Source organism: Daphnia carinata, chromosome 10 (genome assembly GCF_022539665.2).
Source record: "Daphnia carinata strain CSIRO-1 chromosome 10, CSIRO_AGI_Dcar_HiC_V3, whole genome shotgun sequence".
In the NCBI taxonomy this organism is placed as follows: domain Eukaryota; kingdom Metazoa; phylum Arthropoda; class Branchiopoda; order Diplostraca; family Daphniidae; genus Daphnia; species Daphnia carinata.
The window spans coordinates 8,158,057-8,177,043 of NC_081340.1; the positions used below are offsets into that span (position 1 = coordinate 8,158,057).

The following is an 18,987-nucleotide window of genomic DNA, read 5'->3' on the forward strand; positions in this document are numbered from 1 at the left end:
TGCTAGTTTCCGCATTCAATCTTGCGGGCATGTTTCTAGCAATTTTGAGGTCAATGACACATTTTTTACGCAAGAAAGCAGCAATAACACGATCTGGCTGCTGACCTATTAAAAGCCAGGCAAAATGGCGGGCATAGATAGTAAATGATTTTATTGACATCGTTGCAGATGCGCGGGAAAAAAAAAATAACAGAATCTCACAGGACACTTGAAATCGAACACGGGGCTGCTTTGAAGAAAGATAAATCAAAATTTGTCGAGTAACATGTAAAAAGCCGCTTTAGAATTCGTTGATGATGCAAATATTTGGAAGAAGAAAAGAACAAAATGAGCCCGGGTTTAAATTGGTCCAGATCACGCAGATGGAAGATAGTGCGGTAATTTACGCAGGTGCTGCTTCACACATTTTTAAGTCATAGATATATCAAACAAGGTACGCAAACAGACACAATCATCATTGCATGCAGTTAACACATTTTGATTGCAATAAAGTACGCACAATTCTTTGAAAGATTCATCGTTATCACATTATGAAAATAGAATGATGTATACCATGTATATAAAAAAAAAGGAGGGGGCAGACGAGGGAAGACGAATAGAACAAAATAAAAGAGAAATCGCTGCTTCTGCTGTCGTTATCTCATCAGATCAGAAAATAATAATAATAATATTAATATACAAGTGGAGATTGGATTCATTCTACAAACCAAGAGAGAGAATCTTTTTCCGTGCTTTCAGTGTGTCCTTGGTGGACGAGTCTTTGTGGCAGTCCCGCATTCGAAGGCGAGTGGGAGTGGAGCGACCGGAAGCGGAACCCGACCCGGGAGGAGTGTTTTGATGAGCCGATTCGCCTCTGGGTCGTAGAATAAAATTTAAATCGCAACTGGTATTGATGGCGTAGTAGACGTTAGCGTTGGAGGGCAGAACCATTTCTAAATCGAAAGACCATAAAAATGATTACCCTATAATCTAGACGCAATGATAATGGCCAAGTACGTACCTCCTTTGGGTAAAAGTTGAGCTAGTGTGTATTCCTCTGGGTTACCCTCAAGACCGTGCTTCACCATGGCGTTGCGAATGACCTGAGGACTTCTTTCGTGATTGCTGACCATGATGCTCTTATAGAGATTGATACCCTCCGTTTCTTTGGACGGAGTGGCGATCGAAACGCGAATCACGTAAAAATCCGGCGTCCTCATCGGGCTGACGCTGTAAGGGGGCGTCACTCCGCGAGGCAAACTGCCAGCTTTACTTGGTGTCGCGTTCTGTGAAGACGAATGGGTACCAACACTGAGTCCCGTGGTCCCGCCTCCACTACTGCTCACCGACACATCCAACGACGGGAGCGAAGAGCTGCTCGATGAAGACGATAAATGCGTGTGGAACATTTTCTGTTCAAGAGATGCAGAGCTTTCACCGAGCGAAAGATTGGCGCTATTGGCACCATCGAGTTCTGAAAGGAACTGACTGCTAGAGCTGCTCGACGTACTTGCGATTGAGTCATTTTTGCGGTGGCCGTAACCATTGGGCTTACGTCGGGGGAATTTCTCGCTATTGCGCGCAGAACTGGGGCCCGAGCTACAGGGCTCCAGGTTGCAAGACAATTCGTAGGCCTCCCGATCGTCCAGCACCATTAGGGATTCGAACCAGCGTTCGAAACGGGCGTCGGTGGCTATTTGGTATGAATTAGCTGCCCCTTGCAACAATTTGATTTGCGCAAGAACTTCAAATTCCTTTCTTCTTTTGTCGAAATTGATTAAACCATCAGCGGTCGTGTCCGGAATGGCCGTGTCAATCATCGTTAAATCCGTCAAGAACGTTCCCAAATAAGGAATGGTTCCGTGACTTATCAGCTGTTGATCAAAGACAAAAAGAAAACGGTACTTTAGATTTCCAACGAATTTCGTTTTCTCACCTGCCATATTCATGCGACAAGACAAAATAGGAATGAATTTAAAAAGGAAAACAAAAAAACTCACGTTGGAGTGGCTGGCCTGCTTTTGGATAACCTTTTGCATTTGCCGGTCATTTTCTCCGGCCGTTTCAGCGAACTTGGCCGTTCCTTCCTTCATCAGCAACTCTCTCTGCGCCGATTGATTGTTTTCCTCGCTGAATATCCTGGCCAATTCCTCGTATACTTCTACTTTCTCCTTGGGAACGTTTGCCCAAACGTGTTTGAGTCTGTAGATGGGATTAGACTGTAGCGCCGATATGATGGCCTTCAGCGATGAGAAATTCTTGAGAACCCGTAATTCCTGTATGAAACAACAAGTCATTATTTAAATTTTTCGACTCTCTTCTCGAAACAGAAGCTACACTTGCCATACTAATGTTAAGGGTATTTCCTTTTTTTGCATTTCGTTTGTAACAACGATTTAGAAAATAAGAGAGATGACAGACCTGTGCGACGTCAATCCACTTGGCTATAACTCGAGCCCTTTGTTGCGATTTTGGCTCTGTTGACCCGACCAATATCGTACTGATGACGCGGTAAGAGACGGCATTGAATTGTTCGACCGTAGCCGCAACGGATGAAGCCTCGGAGGAGCGAGCGCCCTTTCCGATTTTGCCCTTGTCGCGATCTCGCCTCGACCAAACAGCTCCCAGGCATTGGTGCGGTATGACTCGTTTAAATAATTCCTGTTGGTGGTTTGGTTAAGTACAAACGAGCAAAGAAGAATTTGAGAATCCTCTCAAGAAAGCGATAAGGAAAAAAAGAGAAACCTCTTGGAGGCGATTAAAGATACCGTACCGTATCGAGTCTGGTCAGTTGTTCGGCCATGTGTTTTTCAGGCAGTTCGAGAAAGATGGCGTGTAGGCTGGCATCGGCCGTATTATCACCGCTGTTGCAGATGCCGTTGACCGAACTACCACCGTTCGAGTCGTTACCGCTGTAAGTTAGATCGGGGTTGGTAGCCAAAATACGCTGGATGCTTGGGGATTGATCGACTGGAACGTCGCAAAAAGGAGAAGAACAAACGTAATAATTTTCCAGACATAAAAAAAATGAAATAAAACGGGTGCTCGGTAAGAGAAGTACATACTTGGTTCGGGGTTTTTGATCAAGCGTTCCATTCGGTGTTTCACTTTAAAATGGAGTTCACTGTCCTTGGCGTGTTGTTCACAAAAAGCCAAAAATTGGTTGAGCAATGGGTAATCGGGTGGGTCTCGGAAGTCTTCCGGGAATGCATCCAACCAGACATGCAAAGTGCTTCGAAGAGTTCTTAATAGAAAGAGGAGCCTCGATGAGCAACAATAACAGTCAAAATAAATGAAAGAAATAGCTTACTTTTTGTGCTGCAAACGCACGGCTTCCATGACGGTCGGGTGATTAAGGTCCGCATATCGTTTGGCTACGAGTCCCAGTATTTGGTTGGCCGTGCTGAAGGTACGGTAAGTAGCTAGAAAAACGTTGACGTACGTCGACTCAAGCTCTCCAGTGTCGGAGGCTAGACTCTCCACCAACTTCTCCAAAGTCCCGGCCTTGATAAGCCGGACTCGGACCGTTTCCCACTCCAGATGAGATATATCATCTTCAGAGTCCTGCACGAGAAAGGAATGTTTACATAAATGCCAGATGAAGCCAACCACAACACATATGGTCCTATATAGGTTGCTACTTACGCTAATTGCTTTGCTGGGTACATGGTAGCGCACTTTCTTCAAGTAGACAGCGTAGACGGCTCCTTCTGTTTTCTCCTCCCCCCACAGGCGCCATGTCGGGAGCTGTTGAACCCAAAGAAACATAAATAAATTCAAAAAATAAGATTACTTTCACATCCACAAACACAGAGGAAATTTGGTCGCACACGAAGCCTTTAGCGCTGCTCAGAGTTACTCTCTTTCTCAAATTATTCGGCCACGGTGGTTGAATTGCGTGCGATCGAATCCTAACGACTAGCAAAACGACACGCCTGAATGTCCTTTCATTTCATCGGAATTCTTGGGACGCCAAAAATTTAAAGAAAGATGGCCATCGGATAAATCGAATTCATTATGGAAGTGAGGGAGGGCCTGGGAAAACCTTCAGCGCACTATTGTGATGAAGGTTATAAAATAATGGTCGACTGATAGAAATAGATTCGGAGACATCATTCCAATTAAACTCTTCCTCTCCAGCCGATCTGAGAAGGGGGAGAGGCTCTATTGTTTTATAATCATGAAGTATTCAGTGGCACGAATCGGTAAAACCACAGCGAGAACCGCGAGCTACGGCAGATGTTGTTGAATAGCGCGTTTTCAGATCGTCGGAAGCGCCTGTCCACGGTCCTTAACCTACTTTCTCACACCTCAGGAAAATTCCATTGTTCAAACTGTATGTAATGTAATGGTGCTGCGAAAATGATCACGGGATCCAAAATAAATAACTGTCTCAGCCATCACCTAGTATTACAATATCTGGAGATTACTCATTATTTTGAATGACTTGCTTGATATGTGGGTCATCTATTGAAACAAATTGCTCGCAATCTCAAAGTGGAGCACAAAATAACCAATAATATTGGAAGTTAGCTGGTGCATGGCTGGCCCTGCTTAAATCTAATGACCCATTAGCTTCCCATTAAAATCTAGAAAAAAATACCTGGTTGGTGTCTCCATCAATGTTCATCGTCAACTATCAGAGTAGGAAAACTGAGAGCAGAATTCCCCAAACATTTCAAACAACTCCACTACTGTTCACCACACAGAGTTTCCGTGATGAATACAGTGTTCAAAGATTAGTACGTGAATCCAGGAAAACTGCAAAAATGATCCAAGAGTAAGGTCACATCACGTTCAATGCGGAAGTGTCAAACCGATGCATCTTCAAGAGATTCACTTAATCTTTCAAAAAAAACGAAAGAGAAGAGGAATCTAAAAACGTTCTTTCACAGTCGGCACAGTTTTCTTCACTAGTATAACCACTGGTCTCATGGGTACTTTTCCCGACCCGCAACTACAACAGGTAGCTCCACTTCCTGCTTTGCTGCTTTCTCAACTCCATTTTGTTTTTTTTTTCTTCTCTCTCTTTCTGTGTATGGGGGCTGGCTGCTGTCCCTTGAGAAGGACGTTGCCAAATCGCTTTTTTACTTCAAAATAAAACATGAAAGGCGCCAAATTCAAAAACACAGGAAACAAACGGTCCTTAAAGTAGGCCAAGGAGGTGAACAGCTATAACGGTACTTGCAAGTAGAGAATTAACCCCTAATTATATCATTGTATGTTTTGGTCTCTAGCGACATACCCGTAGATGAGTTTAAGTGAATCTAATACAGGGAAAGGACGTGGGTTCCTTTTTAACGGTAGAAAACGAGCGGCCATCGCCCTTTACCCTTTACACGGAAATTCCCAGTGAACGAGGTGGATGAGAAATAGTATGCTTTACGATGCAGAGGAACACGCGACCTATCGCGAGATAGGTTTTATAACAGTATGTTCACTAACACTGTTTTATATGAAATAAGATGTGTAAAATTATTGGACAGGCTCATGAGGATAGCCGACTGACTGCCAGAGGAGCCCGTTATCAACTGTTTGTCGCCACCATCGGCGTTTTGCACTTGAATAATCACAGATGCGTTTAAATCTCGTGGTGATATTGAACAGTATCTTATGTCTTGTTTGGTACTTACCCTATTTGAACCAAGTTGTAACTGAACATCCTGATACAGCGGCCACAGACGCGACCTTTCATTTCCTGCGCAAATTAGTTTGTGCCAGAGCGCTGTCTAGTTACAAGGTGAGACGTCAACAGAATTACGTAGTGTACCTTGCGTCATCCAACGCGGACTTATCTGAATAATCTAGTGGCCTTGGTACACTTTTTGCACGGTTAAAAGGCTAAAAGCAAAGGAATGTAGACATTAACCTTTCGTGGTTTTCTTACTTTAGTACCCCAAACAAATCTCTGGACGTTGCAAATTAATGCAAGCTGCTTTTCGGGCATCAGCTGATGAATACCCATGACTATTTTGCAAGGCGGTTAAATCTTCCACAAATCTGGAAAGCCAAGCTGTTGGCAACTAAGGCGCTAAAGACGAATGGGAATTCTCCTGCAAATTTCCTATCCGTGAGGTCTGTATTTGAAAACACGAAATTTTGGAGCCTTCCAGGAGTAAACGAAACTCAAGTATATAATGATCATTAAAATGTATCGTTTCTTACGTAGTTTCTCTAGTTATTACTTGCTTGATGCTGGTTCTACATGCTTTTCTTCCATTCTTTGAGGATTTCTTCGGCTTTCTGCAAATTAGCGTCCTCCTAAATTAAAAATAAGAGAAATAATCAACTATGTGAGGATTAAAACAAGAGGAAGTCTTACTTTGATGAAACAAAAGCGTATATAATTTTCTCCTAGATTCTTATTTTCGGCGGAATAGAACGCTGTAGGAGGAATACCAGCCAACTTCTTGACTCGCGTTAGCCATTCAACAAAACAGTAATCTTTTTGGGAATATTTCTTTTCGCTCAGATCGGCATGGGGCTCTAAATTTCATATGCCATCACGCTCAATTTAACAAGAAGAGAAATGAAACTTGTGTATAAAAAGAAATCACCTAGAGCTGACCAATCGGCGACCATAAAATAACCTCCTTCGGGAATGATGGGCTTCATCCCAACATCTGTCTATACATAATAAAGCCATTCAGAAATCGTACCACATGAATAGGAATGAAGATTTCAAATTCACCAGAAATTTTGCCATGTAATCTCGTTTTGACTCCAAGAGTTTTGGCAACGATTTGAAATAGCTTTCTTCGGTGTTTAATCTTTCTAGTTCAATTTCTAGTCCGCGAGCGACGGCTTCCTTCAGAAGAGTCACATACAATAAGGTTAGTTAGACGTAATTCTCTCACACAACTAAAAGCATAATTAAATCACCTGAGTCGGTGTGACGCATGTATACAGAGCATTTTGATGTGCCACACACAAGTTGCGCATCAGGTGGGATGGACCGTATGCCCATCCCAGTTTCCATCCTGTCACACTAAAAGTCTTTCCGGCTGAGCAAACTGTAATTGTGCGGTCCCACATGTGAGGTAGCGAAGCTATGCAGTAAACAAAACGTTTAATAAGATTGAAGTAAGATGAATTGGAACAATTTATCACCCATTCGAAAGTGGCGGTAGGGTTCATAAACAAGCCACTCGTACACCTCATCCATGATACACATGACGTCCCACTTGATGCATAGCTGGCCGATAAATTCGAGCTCTGTCTGCGTAAAGACTTTCCCCAGTGGATTATTGGGTGTGTTGACTATGATAGCTTTCGTGCGACTAGTAAATTTCGAAGTTAATTCTGCTTCGTCTAATCTCCATTCAGACGAATGGCCCTCTTCGCCAATTTTCTGATTGAAAATAAAATAAAGCATAGCATTAGGATACAACTAAAAAACAAATGACGTAGAGAAAACAAATGAATACAGGTCGGAGAGGGATGAAGACGGGTGTTCCACCGGCAAGGCGAACCATGGGTTCATAGCAATCAAAAAAGGGCTCGATTATAATGACTTCATCTCCAGGGTTGATACATCCCATAATGGTACAGAAGAGAGCTTGGCAAACATTAAATATCGTAATATTCAAGAATTTGTTCACATCACAGGTTTTGTGCACATTTTTTACCTTCATAAGCACCACCAGTAACCAGTATCTCTGTCAGAGGATCAATTGTCCTGCCTATGTGTTGGCTGTATAGTTTGGAGAGGGCTTGAACCAAACGAGGATGACCCTTGAATTTGACAAATTACAGAATAGGTGTGTTACTTATAAAAGTGACAATTATTTGTTACATATCCTCTGGTATACTGTTGCAGCAAGATGTTGTCGCCGTTGGCTACGTCTGCTAGAGCATCTGTTACATGCTTTGGTGGAGCAAAATCAGGAAACCCTTAATTTTCAAACTGGTTATAGAATAACACAACAAAAAGAAAGACATTTATAAAATATTTCAAATGTTACCTTGACCAAGATTGAGAGGTTTGTGTTTAATGGCTAAATCAATAAATTCAACCCTAAACGCAAATTGCAAAATTCAGCCATGCATAGTTACGTAGAATAATATTGGAAATACCAAACATTTTTCTCCAGGCCCTCATATTTTTTGGATAACTGAAATTTCGAGGAACTCATGGCGAAAGTTGAACGACTAAAATGTCTCACAGGCGCGAAGTAGGAAGTGTCGCGAAGATCGATAGCTGAGCCCAGACGACGTGGGTTATGAAAATCTATTACTAAGGGAACAAGATAACGAACTACAGATTGCTGACGAAGACTGATTGTGGACAAAAGCATGACCTGGTAAAGATTGCGAGAACAATTGCTTATTTGCTCTCCTTAAACAGAAAGTCACCTATTAAATATACCTGTATTTCGGATAGCGTGCCCTTAGAAAATGTAAACAAGTTGTTGCCGAATTCTTTGCCAAGTCGTATCGTCTGATGCGGCTCGGTTTGTTGCCAACTGGTTTCGACTAGTTGAACGAATAACTGGTTTCGACTATATTTACGTGTTCGATTCATTTGACTCTATATTCATTTAAAATGCTAATCGTTCTAGATGTAGGTGTTGAATAGCTGAGGGACTAGTTTAGTTTTCTATTGAATAAATTCAATTGTTTCTGTCTTTTTTCGATAAGTTTAGCATACCTTTTTGGTGACCTTAATCGGCATTCATGTCATCGATGAAGTTTATGACCGATTTTTGGAATTGTAAACAATAGATCGGTGCCATCATCCAAAATTAAACCAAACGAAATGTGATCGTCTAGCAAGTTATGTCAGCCTGAAACTGGGTCCTATAACATTGAGGTCGCAGAAGAAAGTGTTAAACATAAGCTACGGTTACCCGTATGGCCTGACAGGAAGCGAAATTTTCGCCCGTCTAATCGTACGTGAGCATCCGTGTTGATGCGTATGTCAGATCATAGTAGTAAAAAAATGTAATGACATCCACAATGCATTCTAGACCTCGTTTGAAACCGCATTATTTGCTGATTGCAATCGTCGAACGAAATTTATGCATTCAAAATGTGTAAACAATGTTCCCCCCTCCCCCCGCATTCGATCTGACAGATCGCTTTTTTTTTTTTTGGCAACATAACAACAAGACAGGAGAAAGGAAGAAAGAAAAGCTGAGCGAAAACGTGCTGGCGTTGAAAGTTTTTTCTTATTCCATAATTCAGCACACACGAGGGATCCGTGCGATCGTTCGTATGCGTGCCCAGGAGAAAATGCCCATTGGGGTACATGCGGTGCGTGCAAGAGAAAGGATACGTGGAGAAAGTCACACACGATGTTTGTCGGTGACGCCGAGCGTTGAACGAAGTTGAAGTAGTGGAGGGAAAGGAAACCATTTGGCGGATATATTTCAATCGATGCGACCAATATTGCCGGATAAAAAGGGAAAAGGCGCAGTAAAATGAAATTTTGAAAAAAAAAACAGGCGTGACTCAATTGAGGGAAACGATAACAAGAGTCGCTTTCTGACTTTTCTTGTCGCCTTACTTCCCAGCGGCAGATCAGTGGTCAGTTTTTTTATTAGTTTTCATTTCTTTTCTCCGTTTCTCTTTCTGCCGGCAAACAATATGTTCGGGTGGGTGGAGTCCCCAATGCGTTTTAAAAAATAAATACAGGAGAGAGTTTTCAAAGCCGACTACGCAATCCAACTGAGAAACTTACTGGACCATGGAGAAAGTCGATTCGAATCGTTATGCGCTTGAGGGAGGAGAAAGAAAAATGAAAAAAGTCAGTGATGATGTGTTCTTGTGAAAAGCGGGTATTTTTTTTTTAAGGTGGAGGGAAATGGGTGTTTGGAAAGAGATCTGAGAACTTGTTGTACCTGAACCGCCGCGAACGGTGCTGGTACGGCCAGTAACTTTTCCCGCTTATAGCGTCAGAGACTTTCTCTTGTATGCAACTAAATGAGCAAAATGGAGAAATGACTTGTTTGTTCATCATGTGATTATGGGCTACACGTCCTCCCATTGCTAATGCCCAGGAGTCAACCTTTTCCTCGAAAAACACGGTTCATGTTTGAGATCTTCTCCTTTTACAAGTGAATAGTAATGGAACGTTTCGTCAGATCATTCAAATTGCAAAATGCCTTGGATGCTGGCTTACTTTTGTATCAAATGCTCCGAGGGGATGCTAGTTTTCACCAGCACCAACAATGCTCAAATCTAAGCTTTGAATTGCCCTGGAAAAGGAGGGGAAAAAAATAGGTGGAAAGTGAAACACTCAGTCGAACTCTCCGTAGTTTTCCGACGGCAGTTGGTTTCTATCCCGACTCCCGCCGAATTCAACAGTTTTTTTTTTTTTTTTAACTGGGCCGCGGTTGGCCGTTTCTATGGCGAGAAGATGATCATTAAGAAAGCATTCAGCTCTTGTGTGTCTGACAGCCACATACATCACTCAGCCGTTCTTGCAGAAAACGAAGGTGAGCTTCTTTCGAATTTGATCGGCCAAGAAAACTGTGGACACGCTGCGGGGCGGAATTGCAAATAACTCTTATAGGGCCAAAGAAGTCTAGATGGAGGTGAAAGTAGGTCGGCACATCGCTCTACATCCTCTCGTCTGCGGGGTTGCTTTTTCGTCGATTTTTCATAATATCCGTTTCATTTCCTTGTTGTTTGCTTTCGGATTTCTCGATTTCGTTGGTTAAAAGGGAAGCGCCACAACCGCGTATCACCTCCTACCGCACAAAGAATTCGAATGGCTAACTGTTGTCCTTTTCTGCTGCAACATTCCTTTTTTTATTTAAACAATTTGAATGCTAGGTCCATCCGGTTCAAAGTGGTCGATCTTAGCTACACTGTATAGCTTTACATTCAAGTCTTCTTCTCCGAATGAGGTCGTCATTTATCACAAGACTGAGGTGTGCTGCTATCCATCGTTCGGCGGATGACTGGCATCACGCTACTGTAAGCAACCGCGTGCCACACGACAGGTGTTTCTATTTCTTTGATTCCATGAAAGAAAAAAGGAGGCAACATTCTGTCTTGAATGAAGAAAAGAATGAAATATAGGACAGTAGTCCCCTATCCTTCCCGTCGTTTATACAAATATGCACAGACACACAGTGTGTGTTTGTGTATTCGATGCCTACGTAGGAAATCACCTTTGCTCTATGTCCTTGCCACCATGATTGCCAGTTAGCGGATTGCCATTAACTTGCCTCTCTTGTGCGTGCAGCTTGCCGGACAACAATTTCACAAGCGAGCCGACTAAAGAAAAAGTCTTAATCAATTGTTTTGAAATGGGTGAAAGTAAAACGCACAAGGAAATGTTTAAATATAATGACTCGCAAATGTGAAAAAGAACAAGGCTATTTCCTGTTGCCTCAACAGGGATAACCGAACCGTAGACCTGCCGTATACAATTCTCGTGCATGTCCAGAAAGCGATCGACTGATTGGAGCGACACTTTCTCTTTTCGACGCGATTTCCTGCTATACCTTTCGATACTCAGTCAACAGAAAGCTCCAAAACTGTGTATAACATTTGATGTAACATCGTTTCATGTTGACTCGAGTATTGGCGCAAAGCCACCAACTTCAAGAATGAAGATGTTGTTTATGGTGTACACCACGAAAAATGATGAATATTTGCAGAAGATGGGGAGGGCATTGGGGAAGTGGTGGTTCACTAGTAAAAAAAAGAATAAACAAGAGAGAGAGAGAGAAAAGAGTCGGGAGAAAAGAGAGAAAATTCTGCGGCTGACTGTTGGCGATGGAAGAAAGTGGGTCTCTGTTTGATAGCACTCAGGTTTTTTTCGTTCTATAGGACCCCACAATCCCAGGTGTTTCTTCTTGCATTTTTTGTTTCCCCCCCCCCCACCGCCCGATCTTCTTGTTCTTCTTCACAGTGTTCCTCTCGTCGAGAGTTTTCAGTATTTGGCTGGCAGTCGAGCTGGTCGCTACAGGGCTCCTCTCTTCCCGCACGCTCGCTTCTCGACAGTCAAATACACCGAGCAAAAAGACCGTCTCTCTCTCTTTCTCTCAGTGTGCGTGTGTGTGCGTGTGTGTGCGTGTGTTTGTGTGGTAGAGGCGGAGAAAGAGAATTTTTCGTTTCGTCCCTCACCACAGCGCCGTAGTACATATAGACGAGAGCTGGACATTTCGTCAGTTAGTTGTAGTGACAGCAGCTGTAGGGCAACTCGACACGTTCCAGTCGCTCCTCGGCGCCCGTTTTAGTTTGTTTTCGACAACAAATCGTGTTGTCTCATCGCTTTTTTTTTTTTTTTTTTAATTTCCTTCTTCTTTTGCGTTTCATTTTGTCCCGCTCTTTTAAATAATCAACGTCAAAGGCCCACAGTTGCATCATCAGTTCACGACTTCAAGTGTCCCCGTCCGCCAAACATCAACAACTCGCTGCGGATATAGTTCGAATACGACGGCCATCAAAGGAGCTCTTCAACAAAGACCATCACCTATGGATTGATCCGTTTGCAGTTTGAAACGAAAAAAAAATAGAGTGTTTATCAGCCAGACTCGATCCATCAAGCACCGCCTTTTGTTTTGGTAAGTTCAACTTTCAATCATCGATTGATTGCATTGGTAGGACGTGAAGCCGGTGACTTGCACGAGCGTATAGAGTGCCACGATACCCCTAGATGATGGCCGGCATTGGTATATGGTCATAGCCAATGTGGGTTAGTTGGTTAGTGCTGGTGTGCCGCTCATTGCGACGACGTGTCTCTTGTTTGTTATTATGCAGATAGGCACGCGCGACGCGTCGCTTCACTGCTTTTCGGTTCTTATAACTATCTCGCTCATTAGCCTATATACTGGGCTGCGATGTGCATAGAGTACCGTGTTGGGTAGCGTCATCCATCACCTGCCATCTGTCCATGTTTTTCTTCTTTTTTTTTTTCATTGTGCCACGTTTGGCGGTTCCTTGACTGCAACCGACACGCGGCCAGACGACCGAATCTAACATACATTTTCACGTGAACGATGGAAGGAGGAAGACGGAAACAAAGTGGGCGAATCACTCAGCTGAAATATAGATCAATAAGACACAAACAAACGGTCAACGCTGCATGGCGCACAATCACACACACCGAAAATCGTCATCGAGATGAAAACTGGAGAAAGTTATTCAGCCAAAAAAAAACAAAAAAACAAGAGAATAAAAAAAAAAAAAGAGGTAGGATGCGTACGAGAGAAAACTAGGAGAAAAGAGGGGGGCCGATACAAGAGGAGGATTGCTTTAACAATACGTAGACACACACACAGCGTTTTGGCTGAGAAAAGTGTTTTCTCTTTTCAACCCTCTGGCGGATGCAGGCAAAGAGAGAGAGAGAGAGACCTACTCCTTCCACTTGAGCTGATGGCTGGAGAAAAATACTCCCTCCCCTCCTACTCCAGCACAAAAGCTTAAAGCCGGAGCTAGCCCAAACTCCATCATCGGAACTGTGTCAACGTCTGCCGGGCTGACCTAGTTCCATACCGTTTCTCTCTCATCGACTATCCCCCTTTTTTCCTATGCATTGTATTGTCCCCCCCTCTCTAGTACCGTAGATAATACGAAAAATGACACTCAAAATCATGTCACGTTTTTATATCTTCATCTCTCGGGGTTGTTATGACGTGACAAGCGCCAAGGCGCTAGATTCTTGACTCGTTCCTATCCATCAAACGATGAAAAATGCAAGTCGGAAATGGGGAGGCCGAGCACCACACACTTCGAGGAACTATGCCAAGAGGTTTAGGATCAAACTGGTCAGCGCTAACTGGGAGAAAGTTTTTCTTTGACTCATCAATGAGGTCAGCCCTCGTTTCCTTTCTCTTTTGGAAAATGTTTTCCTTTTAAAATGAGAAAGAAAAGAAGTGGATGCCATCTTAAGTTGCGGTCTGTTGCTTCTTACAGAATCGTCCTTTTTTTTTTCGAATTCCATTTGCTTTCATCCGCATTATTTAAGCATACGTTTTAAGAGGGGGTACTATATTGTTAATCGTGTTTTGGGAGAAAGACAGGATGTTTTACCTATCGCTTTCCCCTTCAACGAGCAGCCCACGGCGAGGACGTGACCCTTCAACTTTCTCATTTTATCTTCCACATTCTTTGATGTTTACAACTGCTGACTTCCTGTTGCTCCATTTTTTGTTATCGTCCGCCACTCAAATTTTGCTTTTCTTTCATTTTTCCCTTGGATCAAAATGACAGGAGGGAGGCAATCTCGTTTTTGCGTTGTCTGTAAACCAAAAATCAAAAACGAAAACGGAAGCAAGTCGGTATGTATCAACCAGGAAGGAAAAATCAGCTGTGCCATCGGTACTACCTGATGGCAGTTGTTCTCATACCAGCCCTCGTCTTGGCTCAACCAGACCAGCATGAATCGGATCACGCCCTCGATCAAGAACAGGTAAACATTTGGTCCTTTTTGTTTCTGCTTTTCTTTTAAAATCAAATGTGCGCAGTCCTCTTTTTGCTATGGCCTTTTATTTTTGGATTTATTCTTTTCTTGCCCAACGCCCAACTTCACTTCCATCAGGTGATTTCTGACCTGCGTGAATTGCTCGATTTGCAGTTCGATTTGGCCAACAACAGCAACAACGGAAGCGCCGAGATATCGCCCGGCACGTTCATGAAGAGGATGTCGAATTTGAGGCAACTGCGCGATCCGCACACGATGAACCGGTTGGCTCAAATGGCCAGACAGAGGCCTCCGCCGCCTCCGCCGTTCGTCTTGCCACCCGGCCGATTCAATCAGTTCCGGTATCCACCGACGCCTTCGACTTTTATGGGAGCACCGCCGCCTCCTGCTCAGAACTTCCAACCGCAACAGCAAGAACGCCCAGGGCTTTACCTGGGAGGTGAGGGCCATCTGCACACGCCGCGGCACAACGAACGTGAGTCGACCGTGTCTCTTTCGTACCTTTTTCACCTCGTTGTTTGATAGACGTTTGATGACGTCATTGATGCATATTGCCATCAATCTCGCAACGGAGGCTGTTTTGACGCAACCATTGTCCATGTGTGGGAAGGGTAGATTGCAAGTTAGAAAAGATTGACGTTGATCAAAAGAGAAATCGGCAAAAGAGAAGCCGACACATTTGAAAACACGGCACTGTTTGAGAGAGCATTTTCCCCTTTGCTATAAATAACGGCCAGCCAGAGGATGAATGGAAAGTGGGTCGCTTTTTTTCCATTTTGTTGTTACATTCCATTCAAAAGAAGCAATTGATTTAGCGTTTCTTTTGGCGTTTGATTATAGTTTAGAGAGACTGCAGCATGCCTTTTCAAAAAGTGGGGTGGTTATTTATACGGGAGATGCCAGTCTCCGTTGTATATGATAACACACACGCACAAACGAAAAACATGGACATTAAAGCTGCTGTACCTTATTTTTTTTTTACATCATTTCGATTGATATTCGATTTGAATCACTCACAGCTCTGACATGATTTTCTTTTTTCTTTTTTTTTTTTTGTTTTGTTTTGTTCTAAAAAAAAACGTCACTATCGTCTTGCCTTTCTGTATGTGCGTGTGTGCCTGCGTGTTTGCGTGCGTGATGGGTATACCTGGACCATATAAAAACCCAAAACCTCAAAACCACAACCACCACTACCACCATCACCATCACCACCCACTTTGTATTTTTGTTTTCATTTCCTTATCTTCAAACCTTCCCATCACCTCCTTTGCGTCATGATTGATGGGAATATCTAAAAAAAACAAAAAAACTCATCTTTCAAAATAAAACAAACAAACCCAAATATCCTGGCAAATGGCAAAAAAAAGTGTCGGAGAGCAACCGTCGGATCTTCTTCGGCGACTCCAAGATCTGCTACACGGATTCGTGCGAATTCTTCCTGCTCTGCTGGCTGACGGGCGGCCTGATCCAGAAGAGTTGCGGTGGATTCCTCTTCGCCTGCTGCCACCGGCCGGGAATCAGTCCGGCGCCGCCGACGCCGTACGTCGACTCACTCGAACACCCCGACGTCTCGTACGGACCCGTCAGAAGCGACGCCCGTACGTAGTTTCAAAACAAAACCACCCAAAAAAAAAAAAAAAAACCAAAAAACCCCATAGTCCAAAACCATTTTTTTAAAAAGAACAAAAACAATTTGCATATAGGCAATCCCTTCAATAGATTTCGCTTCCTTAACGTAGTTCTTGTAAAAACAAAAAAAAAAAAAATAGTTGCTTTTCTGATAATTCGTTTCACGGAATTTCATTAGCACACACCAATCAAACACACACACACCCTTACATCCCCCTAAACCGAAATCCATTCCCCATTTTGCCAATCATTCCGCCTACCATCACATCTAACCCGACCATTTTCTAACTGACTTTATCGAAATTGACTAACCCGCTTTGATATACGCACATTTCCTCTCACTGTCCATTCATTTTCACCTGTTTGACTGGTTGTAGCTTCACGACACTTACTCCCCCTTTTTTTTATTGACATCACTTTATTTTTTTCATTCTCATTCGCTCTATTCATTTGGCGATGTGATTTCATGACGGCAGCCTCTTTATTCGCCTAATAACTTTCCGGTACAATTTTAAGACATGTTTTTCCCCTCTAGAAAAAGAAAGCCAATAGGATGAAGCCGTCCACCTGTTTTTTTTTTTTTTTTAATTATTTTCTCGTTTCCAACGCTTTTCTTTTGTTTGTTTTTTTCTATTGATCGAAATTGATAGAATGCGGTACGACGCTACAGAGACGGGACACGGCTCAACGGCGTATCGTCGGTGGAGACGAGGCAGGTTTTGGAACTTTCCCCTGGCAGGTGAGTCATTTTATCAGCTCCCCCCAAACACAAACGTTATCGGTTATGTAATAAAAATAACATGCGCTTCTCTTTGATCTTTACGCTGGAATGGATAGGCATACATCCGCATCGGTTCGAGTCGTTGCGGTGGTTCTTTGCTCAACAATTACTTTGTCGTCACGGCTGGCCATTGCGTCGCCAGGTGCGTGTGTCACTTGTCCCACATTCTCCTTTGGCTACGTTGCGACATGAACTGTTTTCTGATTCGATTGCAGAGCGAAAGCGGAACAAGTGAAAATCACTTTAGGTGAATATTCTTTGAATTCCGATGTGGAGCCACTGTCGCCGTTGCAAGTCGGCGTCTCCGAGATCCACGTCCATCCTTATTTCAAATTTACTCCGCAAGCCGATCGTTACGACGTCGCCGTCCTCCGGTTGGATCGCTACGTACCTTACGAGCCCCACATTTCGCCCATCTGTCTGCCGGAGAAAGGCGACGACTTTCTAGGAGAATACGCCTGGGCGGCCGGTTGGGGCGCCATGCAAGCAGGTCCAGTCAAATCAGACACAACCTTTTTTTCCAAACATCAATAAACGTTTCGTTGTTTGTCAGGTTCTCGAGTTCGACCCAAGACTCTGCAGGTGGTTGACGTTCCCATCATCGATAACCGACAGTGCGAGGATTGGCACTCGTCCAAAGGCATCAACGTCATCATCTACGACGAAATGATGTGCGCCGGATATCGGAATGGAGGCAAAGACTCGTGTCAAGTAATCGAAATATATCCAATGCACGTATCCTCATTAGATCTAATTATTTAAAATTTAACAACAGGGAGATTCGGGCGGTCCATTGATGTTGCAACAAAACGGACGATGGGAATTGGTGGGTATCGTCTCGGCCGGCTATTCGTGCGCCCAGAACGGCCAGCCGGGCATTTACCATCGAGTTTCTTACACAACCGATTGGATATCGCACATCGCTTTCTCTTAAACGAAACTCGTATGTGTGGGAGGGGGGTGAATGGCACTCGACTCTAAGCGACAAGACGCTGGCAACTGAAAGTGCAAACTTCAGTCGTCGGAGAGAGGGAGCGAGATGCGTGCGGAAAAATCGCGCCGCCGTCTCTAGTCTCAACACCACATCGTCAGCTCCTGTTTATCAATCTTTTATTTTTTTTTTTTCGATTTTCTTTCCTTTTTTTATTGCCATCGTTGCAGATGGTATACAACCCTGTTGTCTTATTTGGCTTTATTGTTTCAAGGGCTCAAATCGCTCCGACGGATCGGACCGAGGAAAACGTTCCACAAACGGACCAACGAACTATTTAGAAAAGAACACAAAAAAAAAAAATATCCTATTTTCATTCTACTGTACGTACACGTAAGATAGTGCTCGCAGCAACTCTGAATATTGGCAAATCGATCGGTGTGTCCATAGCAATAAGAAACGAAATCCGTCAGACGGTATAAGCAACATGAGCAATGTATAGAGAAAAACATAGTCCCGTCTACATTTTTATAAGGTGCATCCCTATTGAATTCTTTATTTTTTTTTACGTTGAGCTCTGTACATCTTTGCTATTTCACCCTGATCGTTCCCGATGCTTAGATATGACTATTTTGATTGTCGTCGTCGTTGATCGCACGCAGGCTCTTTTTTTTTTTTTTTCATTATAGGTGATTTGGTAGGCTGGCACTACTAATTATGTCACTAACTTTTTCAGACCTTTGGTCTGCATTACTTGTACTACCTGTGCTGTGTCTATATACTTTAATCAAACAGATTCATGGGAAAACTGACGTTTCTTTGTATACTATTTTTGTTCTGGTTTTCATATTGGCTTGCGTATTTTTCCATTGGCACCTCCCGAAAGAAAAGAACAATCACAGCAGCAATCACGTTTCCATTTTCATCTTTTTTTTTCTGAACGTCTTTCTTTTATTCCGGGCGCACGTCACCTATAGAAAACACCGTCTGCATTTTTTTTTTCCATTAATAAAAATGAATTCTTGTATTTGTGGTGGTTGCCGACGATTCTGACGTTGTGCGATGCAACGATTTGAATACATGATCGAGATTTGAATGTCTGTGTCATTCTACTGACTATCCGAATTCTTTTCCGAGTCTCTAGTCAAGGGCAAAATGACGAAGGAAAATATAGGCTATGCCCATGAATGCTGGGCCAGTATTTTCGAGGAAAACCGGTACGTCCGTCTACTAGTTCATTTTTGCCTTCATATCAAACAAGTTGTTGCGAAATCATACAAGGTGGAC

The 18,987-nt window shown here is 43.2% G+C and overlaps 3 protein-coding genes across 4 annotated transcripts; 1 reads left to right on the plus strand and 2 right to left on the minus strand.

The window, feature by feature from the left end:
* Positions 1–134: 134 nt before the first annotated feature.
* LOC130701407 (ral guanine nucleotide dissociation stimulator-like 1) lies at positions 135–4,998 on the minus strand. Its single transcript, XM_057523372.2, has 9 exons — positions 4,583–4,998; positions 3,625–3,726; positions 3,290–3,543; positions 3,045–3,223; positions 2,753–2,949; positions 2,401–2,640; positions 1,980–2,255; positions 1,001–1,853; positions 135–932 (listed from the first exon to the last, which is right to left on the minus strand). The coding sequence occupies exons 1-9, from the start codon at positions 4,607–4,609 to the stop codon at positions 700–702; spliced, it is 2,361 nt and encodes a 786-aa protein (XP_057379355.1). The 5' UTR covers positions 4,610–4,998; the 3' UTR covers positions 135–699.
* Positions 4,999–6,027: 1,029 nt separating this feature from the next.
* Positions 6,028–8,449, minus strand: LOC130701430 (kynurenine aminotransferase-like). 2 transcript variants are annotated; one of them, XM_057523408.2, is made up of 12 exons: positions 8,348–8,449; positions 8,056–8,279; positions 7,944–7,996; positions 7,775–7,872; positions 7,608–7,713; positions 7,407–7,537; positions 7,090–7,330; positions 6,862–7,028; positions 6,671–6,787; positions 6,537–6,606; positions 6,302–6,465; positions 6,028–6,240 (listed from the first exon to the last, which is right to left on the minus strand). In XM_057523408.2, exons 2-12 carry the CDS (start codon positions 8,274–8,276, stop codon positions 6,181–6,183), a joined length of 1,428 nt encoding a protein of 475 aa, XP_057379391.1. In that variant the 5' UTR covers positions 8,277–8,279; positions 8,348–8,449; the 3' UTR covers positions 6,028–6,180. The 2 variants fall into 2 exon arrangements, with proteins under 2 accessions (XP_057379391.1, XP_059353088.1); XM_059497105.1 differs by having other exon boundaries at positions 8,056–8,282; positions 8,348–8,408.
* Positions 8,450–11,929: 3,480 nt separating this feature from the next.
* LOC130701429 (proclotting enzyme-like) lies at positions 11,930–17,709 on the plus strand. Its single transcript, XM_057523406.2, has 9 exons — positions 11,930–12,500; positions 14,149–14,347; positions 14,477–14,834; positions 15,727–15,957; positions 16,639–16,727; positions 16,826–16,911; positions 16,985–17,259; positions 17,323–17,480; positions 17,545–17,709. Exons 2-9 carry the CDS (start codon positions 14,219–14,221, stop codon positions 17,701–17,703), a joined length of 1,485 nt encoding a protein of 494 aa, XP_057379389.1. The 5' UTR covers positions 11,930–12,500; positions 14,149–14,218; the 3' UTR covers positions 17,704–17,709.
* The last annotated feature ends 1,278 nt before the right edge of the window (positions 17,710–18,987 follow it).